At 40.7% G+C, this 14,397-nt stretch overlaps 2 protein-coding genes across 2 annotated transcripts; both read right to left on the bottom strand.

The window, feature by feature from the left end:
* Positions 1–3,405: 3,405 nt before the first annotated feature.
* Positions 3,406–8,251, bottom strand: atf4a (activating transcription factor 4a). The gene is made up of 4 exons (XM_086294952.1): positions 8,076–8,251; positions 6,632–6,793; positions 6,068–6,376; positions 3,406–5,115 (listed from the first exon to the last, which is right to left on the bottom strand). Exons 2-4 carry the CDS (start codon positions 6,678–6,680, stop codon positions 4,154–4,156), a joined length of 1,320 nt encoding a protein of 439 aa, XP_086151078.1. The 5' UTR covers positions 6,681–6,793; positions 8,076–8,251; the 3' UTR covers positions 3,406–4,153.
* A 1,522-nt stretch (positions 8,252–9,773) lies between these two features.
* LOC147327330 (apolipoprotein L6-like) lies at positions 9,774–13,970 on the bottom strand. The gene is made up of 9 exons (XM_086297511.1): positions 13,889–13,970; positions 13,191–13,316; positions 12,979–13,071; positions 12,614–12,706; positions 12,483–12,522; positions 12,337–12,388; positions 11,053–11,182; positions 10,785–10,973; positions 9,774–10,436 (listed from the first exon to the last, which is right to left on the bottom strand). The coding sequence occupies exons 1-9, from the start codon at positions 13,895–13,897 to the stop codon at positions 10,014–10,016; spliced, it is 1,155 nt and encodes a 384-aa protein (XP_086153637.1). The 5' UTR covers positions 13,898–13,970; the 3' UTR covers positions 9,774–10,013.
* Between the last annotated feature and the right edge of the window lie 427 nt (positions 13,971–14,397).

The following is a 14,397-nucleotide window of genomic DNA, read 5'->3' as shown; positions in this document are numbered from 1 at the left end:
ATTTTGCGTGTAAATGCTCACTAGATGGGTCATATTGCATACTAAATCAAAGCTGCTTTTCAGCATGTGCATGGTAGGAATGTGGCGATGCCTCATTCTTCAGTGAGGTGTTGCCGGGCATTGTTCCAGCGCAAAGGAGAAGGAGTCAAATTAACCGTCAGTGTGAAGCCCTACCAGAAAGATCAGATAAATAAAATTATTAACTACTTCACTTTACTAACAAGTCTTATTTGAACTCTACATGGCATTTTTTATATTATTATAATTTATTTTCATATAACTGGGTATGTGTGTTAGCAGAGAGGTGAGGTGCATGTGACGTCCACAAGTGATAAAAACAACAACTTGGTTGTGGATTGTGATGCTTAGATTTGAGTTGTCAAATTGATTTGGTTCTAGTTTTTAAGTTTTAAATACACTGCTTTGTTTCTGTACTAGTTAATCCACCTGCATGCAGAAGCTCTTTAAGTGAAATGATATTTTAATGCTAAAATTTAATTATTGTTGTCCACCGTTCATTTCGAAATTTACCATTAAGCTAAGAGACACAACGAACAGGGAAAACACATTATTGTTATGTTTTGATAAGTGACACTTATTTACCAATGCCAGTGTGTGGGCTCAAATTTGGGCATAAAAATGTGAATTCAGTTTATTATTTGTCTCATAAATAAAAATAAAATGTAACTAGAAAACTATTCATACTCTGATGGTACAGGTTTGCCTAACTTCATTAAATATGCAAAGGTTACTGTAGACAGAAAAGCAGCTGATTCTGAGCGACTCAGTGGGAAGCACTGATAGATGTTTTAAGAATGACTCTATAACAGCCTACAACAGCGACATAAAGGCCCTTTGAAAGTTTTCAGGTAAAAGCCTAACTGTAACAATTAAACACATCAGAGAGCAAATCCTTAACAAGGACTGCAGGGTCCACATAATACCAAAGCAGACCTTTTTCCTCATCTCTTTTCTTGTCTTTCCTTCCAGCGTAGCCACTCTTCTTATCGCTATCTTCGCTGGAGGGCAAGGCCTTGCTACTGAGGAATCTGTTAAGGAGGAGTGTGCATGTGTGCGTCTGTGTGTGCGCCTGAGGGGTTTTACTGACAAGACTAAATTTACACAGCTGGTCAACACAAGTCAGCACACTGAGTTGGCTTTAAACCACACACACTTTACACCGACTTAACTGTAAGTTAAAATACTAATTCATGCTTAACACACAAGGTATGAGCAAATTAAACTTTCCAAATGTGGCCTCTAACACACACACTCTTTTGGAACAAACTGTGCAACCCCCCTCACTCTGACACCCTGTGCGAGCCTGGGGAGTGTTGTCTCGTTTCACACTTACAAGGACTTTCCCATACAACCTTGGCCCATCTGTTTCTTTCTCTGTTCTTGTCTCATTTCCAGATAGAAAAGCTGCTTTTGCAGCTCCAGATGGTGACACAAGTTTCAGTTTTTGTGATTAAACTTATTTAGCAGGTTAAGTCAAGGGAAAGTTGCACACACTCACTCTTTGTATAAAGCAATTTTTACCGCTGCTCAAACATTGGGTTTATGTTGAACACGATGCATCGTGGCCTTCAACTGATAAAATGTGTTGCCCTCACTCTTCTTCACATATTTCTACTTAGTAGTAAACCAGCCAGACTTCTTTAACACAATAACATTAAGAGGAACTCCAATTAACACAGAGAATATGTAAATACTACTGTAACGCAGCTCTGTGGAAAGAGATTTGTTTTCATTCCAAAGGTTTGAGGCATTAGCAGATCTGGGCCCTGTTTCAGGAAGCCGGTTTAGTGCAAACTCTGAGTAAGTATACCCTGAGTTAACGAAAACTCTGGGTTTTCGGTTTCACAAAGCGAGTTTAGATTAATTCTGAGTGAGTTACTATGACGACACACTCCGTGAAGCTAACCTGCCCCCTAGCAGGTTTACTTCAACTAACCCTGACCTTCTCCGCCTCTTTGTCAGAAACCTGACTGTAGGAAGTGTCAGACATGGCGTGTCCCTTCCTTGAAGAGCCAGTAGATGTTGAAGCCCAAATTCTCCGCAGAGCTCTCCGCCGGGAGAGAGTGATCAGAGCGCGTTTGGACATTTTATCATTTCCTGATGATTTTCTGTGTGAACGTTACCGTTTTTCAGCACAATCTATAATTCATTTGAATAACATCCTCAGGCCTAATATTGCTCATGTGACACATCGCGGACATTCTCTCAGTTCTGTACATATTATTTGTATTGCACTTCGGTTTTTTTGCAAACGGGAGCTTTCTGTATAATATTGGTGACGCTGAGCACGTTTCCAAGGCTACCGTCTGTCGGGCAGTCAGGAATGTTACAGTTGCACTGAAACGTCTCCTGTACTCGTTTGTGGTGTTCCCCGGTCATAGACCCACAAGATTTATCAAAGAGGGATGCCACAAAATTGCAGGTAGCAGGATGAACAAAACTTAATTCATGATGTGGTGATATTTGAACTACTACTTAAATTTTACATTTATTCCCACGGTGTGTGTGAATGTGTGTGTGAATGGGTGGATGACTGGATATGTAAAGCGCTTTGGGGTCCTTAGGGACTAGTAAGGCGCTATATAAATACAGGCCATTTATGCATGCTCCCTTTCTTTTGCAGCTGAGGCTGTGTTACTTTTTTTCCGCAAAATTTGCATGTTATCGGCATATGCTGCCATCAGAATTTCGGCCTCAAGCACTGTAAAATACATTGACCGCGCCTTCTTTCCCTCCGTCTCCATGGTGACTCGCTTAATCTGTGCTCCACTAATCAGGGCTTTATGTATCCTCGTGCGTGCGCTTAATTTGGGGTTACAGCAACTCTGCGTTGATTGAACTAATTGTTAACAGCCTTTCTGAAACCGAATATTCCGAGTTGGACAGTTCGGGGTTACTCAACCCCGTGTATCATTTTTAGAGTTTTCTAAACTGGCTTCCTGAAATAGGGCCCTGGTCTGTGACAAGGCAATACAAACCAGGTAAGGTACAAATGTAACCGGAAAGGAAAATTTCTTATATTTGTGCACAACTTTTCCCAATACAAGGCACCATTTTTATTAATAACAACATTCACTTTCATAACCTTGAGTTATAAGTTCAAGTCCTAGTCTCTGGCTTAGTAATCGATCCTTACACGACTAATTTTTCATCTTCTCATTGCCTTCTGCAAATGACTGATATATTTATGTTTATAAAAATGCTGAAAGGATCTGTGTTAAGATTTTATTTTTGTCACTGAAACTGGTTCATCTTAAAAATCTCGTTTTTATCTACCCAATGTGTGTTTTACAGTCTGTCGTATCAATTTTCCAGAAAAGCCTGACAGACTTAACTATCAAATGTACTCTAAATAAAATTTAAAAAAAAGACACAGATCATCACTGGAGTACTGATAGATATTTAATAGAAAAAAAGACCAGCAAAGCATTTTTTACAAGCCAAACACCAGTGCTAGGAGACAGAGCTACCAAAGATGTGATAAGATTTTATCCAGCATTAAATAATAATAAAAAAAAAAAAAAAAAAAAAAGGGGAAAAATACCCACAATCTGCAAGCAAATGAGAAAATATATACATAAGAGTCGAGTGTAATATCACGGATTCATAAGTAGGCTGAGGCCCCTTACTGGAAGTCAAGATGTTAAGAAGAAGGTCAAAATAGGGTTGCATGGGGTTAGAAGGTAGTAGGAACGGGGTAGAAGTGGTGTTTAATTTTTCTGACTAAATGTATTTAAGCCCATTCGACGTCTGGTGATGAAGTGGTGCTGGAGCAAGGGGATCTCAGTCAATGAGTTACAGGTCTACAACAATACCAGGAGCTACGGTGACTCGTGCTTTGCATGCCTAGTCTACAAAGACAAACTTACACCCTGTTTTTTGTACCAGGAATAAGACAGGGGACTGAGAGACAAGCATGTACAGATGCTTCACCTCACAAACTCCCAGCCCCCTAATCTACACTACTATAACTTCTATACGAGTTTGACTTTTTATCTGGCTATTCATTCTTTTCCACCAAGTGGCAGGTTTCACGCGCAGCTCTTTTACAATTTTCTTCAATTACTAGTTTGGATTCCCTTTAAGCATGTGATCACTGAAGCAGGAACACCACTCTCTCACTACTTTCTTTTTAAGCCACTGAGTTGGTCTTTACACGGCGGTGCTTTCGAACCTCTTCCATCAGGTCCTTGAGGTACTGGATCTCTCGGCTGATGGACTCTGCTTTTTCCGCCAGCTCGTGGTTCTTCTTCTCCAGCTCTTCGCACTCTTTGTGCAGCTCCTCCTGTTCAACCCTTTTCTTCTGCCGATAACGTGTGGCTGCTGTCTTGTTCTGTTCCATTTTCTTGAGCTTCTTCTCCACCCCTCTGGGAGCACCAGACACTGATTTGACCTTTGAGGTCTTGGGAGAGGTGGAAGCTTCAGATTTGGAGTAGGGTTTGGTCCTAGAGGAACCAGCTGCAGGGGGCGGGGTAGGAAGAGGAGAAGGAAGGCGCACCGGAGAACCAATGGCTGACTCAAAGCCAGAGTCACTGTCGCATTCGCTTGGTGGAGAGGTTTTAACAGCTTGATCGGGGAGAGATACGAGGGAGGGCTCTTCTTTGTTTGAGAGAACCACCACAAAGTGACCAGAGGTGGGGATGGAGAGAACAATGGGGGTCGACTGAACGCTTCCACTGGGGTCTGGGATGATTGTGAGGGATGTGGTCTGCTTGTCAGCATCTAGGACATCTACTTCGCTTCCCAGCTCCAATGTGTAGACTGGAGATGGGGGAGATGGAGGTTCAGATTTAACCTCATGAGCAGGAGCAACATCCATCTTCTTGGCCTCAGCTGCCACAGGGAGAGGGAGCTCCAGAGGGGGACTGGGAATGTCGGGCAGAGGCAAACTCAGCTCAAGGCTGCTGTGTGGGACGGGGATGTTTGTGTTAAAGGGATCTAGATCCAAATCCATGGAGGAGTCCAGGGAAGCCAGGAGATCTTCAGGGGAGCTGGGAGACTCATCAGAGGAGCAGGATCCAATGAAAGACTCCAGGTCAAATTCACTCAGGTCGATTTTCTCTGACATCCAGTCCATGCCGGCAAAAGCATCATCTGCTGACAAATATTATTCATTAATACTCGCAATAAACAGTTCAGAGATTTGGATCATTAATCTTACAGTGAATCATTTCCATGCCATACTCCATAAAGCTACTTATTTGTTAAATACCAGGGTTGTGAATTGTACTGGATCAATTTTTACAACCTATAAAAAAGCCGTATGACAATCTCAACACTATGTGGGTTATAGTCACGTTACTGCATATGACAGAAAAAACAATGGGCGGATGTAAATTACTGATGTGGTTACACGGTGAAAGCTGCTGTTTAAAATATTGACCCAAGATACAATATCCCAAAATATTATGAGAGCTGCTGGCTGCAAGCATCAACAAAACATACAGTGTTTATTTTTTAAACATCAAATTTTCTTGAAATGTTGTGATCCAACCGTATTCAACACATGACCTCAGGCGTAAATTTGATCTCTCCCTCGTCTCACAAATACTCAAGTGAGACTAAATCCATAAAACAAGGACTTTTACACCTTTAACTGATGTCAGGAAGAACAAAGCGCTAAATGTGTCATTTCACAATGACGTCTAACAAAACCAGATTGAGCCGGTCATTACAGCACAACTGTGAGCCACACCCACCACTCACAAACCAATAAATGTTTGTTGCCCTACAAACATCGAGGTTTCTCATCCACGGTCTTAACGTCAGGTCTCAGCCTGCAAGCAAACCTCAAATACTTAACTGCCAGCGGGCCTCTCTTCTGAAATACTCACAGCACAAGAAATACTCCCAACTTCACAGTCTAATAAGAGTGGAAGATGTAGTTTGGTCCTAAACATACTCCAATTAGTAATCTCCCATCATTTCTTTTATTTGGTTTCTAATCAGCTCAACAAGTAGTCAAATTATTTCCTTTTGAAAAATAATTTTTAAAATTTAGGACTTGCCCCCTGCTCATTAAACATGTATTTTAAAGCACGCTCACCTTTGCCATCATCTGCTCCAACATGGGCGTCGAGCAGGTCGCCGGCACCCAGCCAAGAGAGGGACAGCGAGTCCGCTCCGGCCTTGGTTCCCAGGAACGAGGAACAATGGGTGGGAGAGGGAGATGGGGAGGACAAAGACAGCGGGGAGAAAGACATAGTCTGATAAGGGGACGAGGAGGATGGATAAGTAGACAAAGAAAGGGAGGGCGAAGCTGGCGCCTTCCCCTCTAGGGAGGAGGGAGAAAGAGCTTCTTCTTCATCTTGGTCCAGAAGGGGCCCCATGGGGTCAGCCATCAGAAAGGAGGGCCCTGAGAACAAAAGATCAGCGCGTCAATTTCTAATTTTGGGCATCCAATACATACAATCTGTCATTCATCCAATAACTCACTAAAACATCTAACCCATCTACAGATAATTCCATGCTGACCATATGGAACTGTACTTCATTGGCTTTAGAATTGTTGGGAATGGTATTATTATTACCAAATGTTATGCAAACAAAGCAGCACATTCAGCAGTGTTTGTACTAGTGCTCTGGCAATATGTATCATCACAACACACACCTAAGTACAGGGCCTCCACGTCCTCCAGGGCTAGCTGGGAGAGGGTCATGGCTGCTGCTGGTCAGTGGTAGCCGTGAAAAGGTGTACAAGAACAAAGGTGAGTCGAGAGGTCCAGGTATGCTGTCGGCGGCAGCAAAGCTGAAGGTGGTTGCCGGGAGAGACCTGGTTGGAGGGGAGAAAACAGAAATCATGTTAATGGGAGAAAAATAAGGAATATAAGCAAATGTAAGTCTTGATTCTCATGGAAACTAAAATGAAGTGACACATTTTATTGCAGGAAGTATAGGAAATATATTCAAACTTTATGAAAATTCAATGTTCGGCAGGGCCAAGTTTATTTGTAAATGCAAAGTTTCCCCAGAGCAGGTGTACTTCCTGAAACAAGCATATTGTTGACTGACAACATTGTGCAGACAATGTAGGCTTCTTTGGTGGTATGTACTAGGGCATAGGTGTCAAACTCTGGGCCGCGGGCCAAATTTGGCCCGCAGCCTAATTACATTTGGCCCGTGAAGCCATACCAAATTATTATTAGAGCTGGCCTACTGGTATTATACAGCTAATATATATATTGTTTAGTATTAAGCTTTGCTTGTTCCATATTCAGTTTTTCAGCAAAACTTGTTTGAGTCCATAAGAAGAGATTCATTCTTAAATCTGGAGGAAGATTTTTTTTCCAATAAATATTAATGTTAGCCCGCGACCTTGTTCCAGTTTTGAATTTGGCCCACTGTGAATTTGAGTTTGACACCCCTGTACTAGGGTCATTAGAGGAGTTGACATCCCCGTTATGATGGGGGGGGGGGGGGGGGGGGGTTGTATCTAATTTTGGCTAATCCGTTCCCCTTAAGCGTCAAAGCTGTATTGGTGGGAAACTCCGCCCTACACCGGGGGATAACTTTGCCTAATTTGGTCATGCATTGGCTGGTAACTCCACCCACGCCTATGAGTCACGGCGGAGATGTGGGAGGGCAAACCGCCATTTTCACAACAGAGCCATCTGCGCGAGGCGGGGAACGAGCACAGCGCGCGCCATTTTGGACGCCACGTTGCCAATATGAAACGTATACAAAACACTAAAAATGTTTATAGTATCACACTGACAACAGTGTCGCAGCCATGGAAAAAAATTACAACTTCAAATGAGACGTCTGAAATGTTTCCCGTGCCCAAACGACGGCTCGTTAGCATGATTCACAACACAACGTAAGGGGCCGGCTCGGTCTACTTCAGCTGGTATACTGTAATTTGATACCTTAGCTCCAAACAAGGAACTAGGAATCAACACACTTAAAGTTGTTTTTTTTTTTTACAAAAACAAATAGCCTTGATCAACAAGTTTAATAGCCAGTAACACATTCTAGTTGACAGGTTAGTTACTACAGGAAGTGGCTATATTTTTTTCTCTTTAGAAGACTGCAAACATAAAAAAAAAATTACTTACGCCATTTTGCCAGAAAAAGCCAGTGCACTTAGCCGTTGCACTGCCGGTTTGTTGCCGCTGCAAGATTAGCTGCCGCACGCCTCTACACTGCCATTTTGGCCCGCTAAAGCTACTATGCGCAAAGTGTGTTTACTTTAGGAGCTGTAGGAACGAAGAGCAGGTAGAGCCGTCGCGTGGGGATTATATAGGAACGAAGTACTACTGCGTATATCACTCCGCACCAAGCGCGAGGGCGTTTGTTCACTGTGAAACCAGCAGCGCGAGTGGGAGGTCTTCACAACAGTATTTATAACGTCAACAAAAGCGTGGCCACTCGACTATGCTGGTTAAGTTAAACAAACGAGCCTTTTTTGTGAGTGCGATCCCTCCGCCTGACTCATGTTTATAACTGGTTGGATGAATCATAGCTTTTACAACGGACAAAGTAGATCCACAGGCTGCTGTGACGTAAAATATAGGTCAAATCCAGGATGTAAACATTGAGTATTGAGTATTTTATGGGCCTTTAGCTGTTTTACTGTTTGTAAAAAAAAACCATCCAAATCGCATTTTTGCAATAATATTCATTGTACTGGAGCGAAGATGTCTATTGTTTTAACTGGCCGACAGTTAATTTAGATCACAACGTGTCCCATTTTATATTTTATTCACATACAGACGGACATGATTCACTACTTATGTCTAACACATGTAGGGTCACACCCTTGTCATTTTGAGCAGCCTCTGGTCAAACAAGCCTGGTAACTATTATTTGGACTGAACAAGACTGTGCAGACTGCAGAGCGAGGAGTCTCACTTCATACATTTCATCATAATTATTTTTTTCACCCTACATGAAGGTTTCATGTGGTTGGGATGGTTTTGTAAAGGGAAGATATTATTTTAGATGGGGAAGTCATTTAATGACTGTCAAAGTAGTCAGCGAGGTAAATAAAAGGCTGATTGTCACTCAAGTGCACTGTTCCTTTTTTCAAACCGAAGATAAAGATGGTGTTGAAGCCAAATATTAGAGCAGCCCCCTAAAACCCAAAATTGGCATCTGAATGAAATCTTCAGCATTGTTTGTAGATACACTTGTTAGAGCCAGTCATAGTGTAATAAGCAAGTAATGACAATAAAGCAAACATAGATTAAAAAAAACAAAAACAAAACTCCATCCAAAGTTGAAATAGGGGTGGAAACATCAAACTTGTTCTGCAGACAGTACTGAAAGATTCAAGCTGCAGGACAGTGACTCTGAAAGTACACCTGGGTCTGGTTTGTGCTTCTCCAAAACCAGTGTCTCTTGCTATGTTTTTTGTAGTCGTTTTAATCTCACTGAGATATAGTTTGACTACATTTCTGTAATTGTAATACGGTCTGTATGACCCACAGTCCGGTCTGGTACCTGAGTAGGTTTATGGAGAACATTCAAAATGTTTCATTTTAAGCTTTCAGTTAACAACCACTCACATTTGTGTGTAAATTGTTTTTAAATGTTATACGTAAAACTATACCACATATAAAGTCAAGCTAGGAATGTCAAAAGTTTACGTATTTTCAAAATGTGTACTCAGCATCAGCTGAAATGTTTTAAAAGAAGGACTACACTGCCCCCTGGTGGATGGCGTCAGTCTTTATTTATTAGTCTTATTTTAAAAATGTCATTGTTTAACACGTAGCTTAAGCTGTTAGATTATCTTGAAAGAAAAAACAGCTAAAGTAAGGGAGGTTAACACAATCTCAGTTTTATACAGCATTAATAACCACATGCCATTTAAAAGAAACTGCTTGAAGTTACAATTCCTAAAGTTGCACCAAAAGCTTTGTTCTGTTTTCAAACCTGTTGCCAAAGAAGTAATATATATACACCGATCAATAAACGTTTGTAAAAACTGAAAATTAACATTAAAAGACAACCCCAAAACAAAAGATATTCAAGTGGAGAAAAATACCCTCCTAACAATACTTTTCAAACAGTTCTTTGATTTTGATGAACTCATCCAGTCCTTTCTGGAGATCCATCATCAAGGAGCGGAGTTTCTTTGCCAACTTTGACTCAAAGCCCTTCTTCACCTTGGTTCCATCTTTTCCTTTGGTGAAGTACATATCCATGCCGAGGGCGAAGCCTTCTATCATCCCAGACGCCTTAGAGTTTGCCTCCAAGGCCGTGGCACATGCACCTCCTTGACCACAGAACTCCAGCACCTTGGAGGCCCTCTCTGACTTCACCTTTGTGTTCTCAAGCGTGAACACACCATGCTGCCTCAGCTGCTCTATGCCCTCATTAACATAAAACAATTTCTCCTGAATGCACTTACTGAGGGACTCGTAGTTGGTAAAGATCTTCTCAATTTTCTTCTGGTCCTGGTTGCATTTCACCTGGAAAAACATGCTTCACAATCAGTTCAATACCAGAAATTCAGATTACTAGTGTGGGTAGTTTCCAGTTAGTACCCTTTATTTATTGTGATAACATAAAAACAGGGCTTTTGATCTTGAGAGACTTTATATTGTAAAAGAAGACATTCAGCATTTTAGATTGAAGTCCTGGACCTCCAACGGTCCCCTATGACAGCAAACACTTAGACAGTGGGGAGAAGTGTTCTCGGCCAAGACACTGAAGCCCAAAAACTCAGATGCATCACTGGAGTGTGAAAGTGATAAAGAAAAGCTGTGATTGTTTTTAACAGCAGAATTTAATCAAGCCAGTGCCTTAAAGACCGTCACCTTATTTGCGATGGCTGCTGATGCACCAGTAACACCGCCGGCTGCAGCCACGCCGACCCCGACAGCAGTTAGTGCCAGCGAGGCTCCCAGCGTGAACGGGGACAGGATCACCCCAGCAGCTGCTGCCACACCTCCTGCTACAGTTGTAGCGCCTCCTGTGATGCCAGCGATTTTTGTCCCCTTTGAAACCTGAAAAAGAAAATGATTAAAAAGGGAACCTATGGACACAGATGTACATATATCCATAAATATATCCACACCTTCTTACCTTATCCAAGTTGTCAGCGATGGAGCCAAGCTCGTCTATTTTTTCTTTCAGCCCGCCTTGACACCCAGATGTCGTCGAGATGTAAGAATTGAAAGCTTTATGAAGATGTTCGGCTTTAACTTCTATGACCCTAGAATGTATTATAAAAACTTTATTAATTCACCTTTAATATCAACAAAACCAATTGCATTTTAAACACACTTATTCATGATCCGCAGATAACAGACTGTAATAACTTTGGTGATTCTCTGACTTTTCCTAAAGCAGGAAAAGCACTGCATTTATCACGGATAACTGGAAAACTGCACTTTAATTTACAGTGTAAGTCTTCATTTGCTTCACGAGCTGCTTCTTTTGTTCATGGCAGATTATTTGGTGAAGCACGTGTGTCATGACTGCCTGCTGTAAGTATATCTTTTCTTAAGCACTTAGTTTTACGTGTTTCATACTATTAAGAGTTGTTTTGTATTAAAAGTCTGCTTTTGTTTCGGTTCTTTTCTCTACAGAAGTATTTGGACCAGATGGAAAGCAGCACTCAGGACACTATTTGACAATGTCTAAAAAAAAATCAGTGTGAATCTGCGTGTCGTTAATCATTTGAAGCAGGAGGCATGTAATGAAAGTACAGGAAAGACTCCTCCAAACAGCTCAAATCGACAACTAACCTCAGATGTGTTTAGCCGCACTATTCTGATGAATCTCATTTAGTAAAAATAAATACTTAAAAAAAAAACAACTCTGAACATCTAATGTTTGGTTGCTAAGGAAAATAAAATGTTCTTTGTCCATGTTTATGGAACTTATTCCTGTTTAGCTTGTTTAACTTACTTTTAGAAAGTGAAACTAGTGCTTAACAATAATGTATTCATATGTAACTAGATTAGAGGTATGAGAGTTGCGAGCACAGCCTTTTTTCTTAAAGACATTCTTTATGAAAAAAGGCTATGTGAATGGCTGGGAACTAAAGTTAGGCCTGAACTTAAACACATGCAATCAGCCAATCAGCTGTATGGTATAAAAGAAGTGCTGTAGCCAAAGGAGTGCACGAGTAGGTTCATGACAGTACTGTCAGTCTGTCCACCCTTTGTTAAAGACTGAAGTACAACGATGTCTGAAGAGAGGAAGATGCTCACATTTGTGTGGTGTGTCTGCTTATCATGGAATTGAATTAAGCTGCATTGAAGTGAAGATGAAATTAATCCAAAGACAAACTTAGTGCCAACAAACAATCATTTTAACTATAACTACTGTTCCCACATGTAAAAGCATGGAGGAAAAACTTACACTTTTTCTGGCACTCCTCTAAGTTGGAGCTCACTGGACAGAGTTTTCCAGGCTAGAAGCAAATGACACTACAGTTCAGCAACAACAGGATACCACAAAAAACAACATCCAATTGAAATCTTTTCAAGCTGGATATTTTTACTCACGTGTTGACTCTTTGTAGGAGTTTGACAGACTCTCAGCATCCTAATTAAAGAAAGATGATTTAAAGTGACTACAACATGACAAAACAATCACTTGATATCAATTTAATGCTGTGTTTATTTTAAGTAATTACCAGGGCTTCATTTTCATCATCAAGCTGCAGTCGATGGGGTTTAGGAGGCAGCGGAGGGGGTTCATCTTTATCCTTAAAACACTGATCCAGCATCTTAAAAAAAGAGAAACAATCCATGTTCATTAGATCAACCTTGAACATGGTAATCCTGTTTGAACTGTGCACATACTTCATATGTTATCTCACATGACAGAGAGTTTGATCAGACACACCAGTTTCAGATTCTTTGGATGCACATGTCTGACCTTTGTACTGCTGCAATTCAACTGCTTTCAGATAAACTACATTTCTGTGACACATTAAAAGCATTCATTGTGTGAGTAGATGTGGACAGAAAAAAAACATTAGATATAGACCAGCGGTACCTTTATTTTTTCCACAAAAACTTCATTTCCTGTTGAACTCTTTCTAACAGTCCACTTCTTTGGTGCCACTGGTGGTGGACTCGAGCAGATGTCCTGAGTTTATAATAGAGAAAAAATTCACCAAATAATTAAAAATGAATAGAATGCAACCATATATGTTTATATATAGCCACTGCTTAAACTTCTGAGAGTGTAGGCGACTGAACCCAAACCTCTCCAGATTTCGTGGGAGACAGGGGAGCACTTTTTTCTGGCTCATCAGTCTTAGAACTCATTTGAAGGAAGATTTGTTTTCTTGGCAGGGGAGTCGGACGTGGCGAGGGAGTCGGAAGCTTTGGCTGGAGAAAAGAGGGAGCATAATTGAAGGTGCTGCCACAATGTGACAAAGATAGTTATGTAACACAGAATAAGTTTATCAAAGTAGAACTGTGGTCTACAATTTCAATGGCCCCCTCCCTGAACCTACTTTTAGAGACCATGAGGCATGTTCATGATACAACATTGAGTCAAATCTAGTGATCTATACATTTTTACAGTGAAATTTGCCTCAAGATTTCTAAGGAACTACAAATCTGAACACATTATATTTCAATTCAGAGTCAGCTTACAGAGCTGAAATTCCAGACAACCAAACTGTTAATCTACCTGGTCAAGCCCGCCAAACAAGGCTGCTTACATCTCTGCAGCTAACACGCCCATTGTGGACTGATTTCACTTTTGCTTTGTGTGCAAATCTAATCTAATTCAAATTTTTTAATGATTCTGGCAACAAAACCTTTGCAGTTCTTTTGAAATATGTTGGAACAAATTCCAGATAGGTAGGATATTTTGACCAAAACAATATGCATGGCAGTTTGAGTAAAGGTTGTTGTCGTCTGAACTTAAATAAAATTCTATTTAAATTTCTTACCTGTGGCATTGTGTAACAGTGCCTGCTGTCTCTGTGTAACTACAGGATGCTGCACTTTGGCTGGTTGATCCACTAAATGAATGCTCATCACACAAACCAAACAGATTGCATGACTGTGACTGAAACGTCACGGCATGGTATCCATTCACCTTTTTTCATTCATTCTGTTGTTGGACTGGAAAATGTTGTTTTTAGGATAACAACACCTGCCACTTGTCGCAAGAAATATTAAAGGAAATCATTTAAAGGAACACTTTAGGAATACTGTGATGAATAAATAACAATTTTCTTTCACCACCTTTTAAAGACTTAGACATGAAATTGTTTTTTACTTTTATCAAAACCTTACTGACTTTGCAAAGGTTTCTGCAAAAAATGCAGGAATAATGCAGAGTAAAAAGGATCCAGACAGAAAAATTACATGTGATGGATTTATGTGAAAAATTGCTGAAATGGAGAAAAGCAAAATAATACTCGTGAAAACATACAGATCAGAAAACAGACAAAGA

This window comes from Aulonocara sp. 'chitande type north' Nkhata Bay, linkage group LG6 (genome assembly GCF_057382095.1).
Source record: "Aulonocara sp. 'chitande type north' Nkhata Bay isolate Kocher_YH1m ecotype deep benthic linkage group LG6, A_spYH_male_GT1.1, whole genome shotgun sequence".
Classification (NCBI taxonomy): domain Eukaryota; kingdom Metazoa; phylum Chordata; class Actinopteri; order Cichliformes; family Cichlidae; genus Aulonocara; species Aulonocara sp. 'chitande type north' Nkhata Bay.
This window is presented reverse-complemented; position numbering and strand designations above follow the sequence as displayed.

Excerpts from the sequence above, each read along its gene's own strand:
- atf4a (XM_086294952.1), bottom strand. The coding sequence starts at position 6,680 with ATGACCCTCTCCCAGCTAGCCCTGGAGGACGTGGAGGCCCTGTACTTA. Across the intron at positions 6,377-6,631 it reads CGTGGAGGCCCTGTACTTAG|GGCCCTCCTTTCTGATGGCT; the intron begins GTGTGTGTTGTG and ends TTTTGTTCTCAG. Across the intron at positions 5,116-6,067 it reads TGGAGCAGATGATGGCAAAG|ATGATGCTTTTGCCGGCATG; the intron begins GTGAGCGTGCTT and ends ATTTGTCAGCAG.
- LOC147327330 (XM_086297511.1), bottom strand. Across the intron at positions 12,389-12,482 it reads CTCCTACAAAGAGTCAACAC|CCTGGAAAACTCTGTCCAGT; the intron begins GTGAGTAAAAAT and ends ATTTGCTTCTAG. Across the intron at positions 10,437-10,784 it reads CAGCAGCCATCGCAAATAAG|GTGAAATGCAACCAGGACCA; the intron begins GTGACGGTCTTT and ends ATGTTTTTCCAG.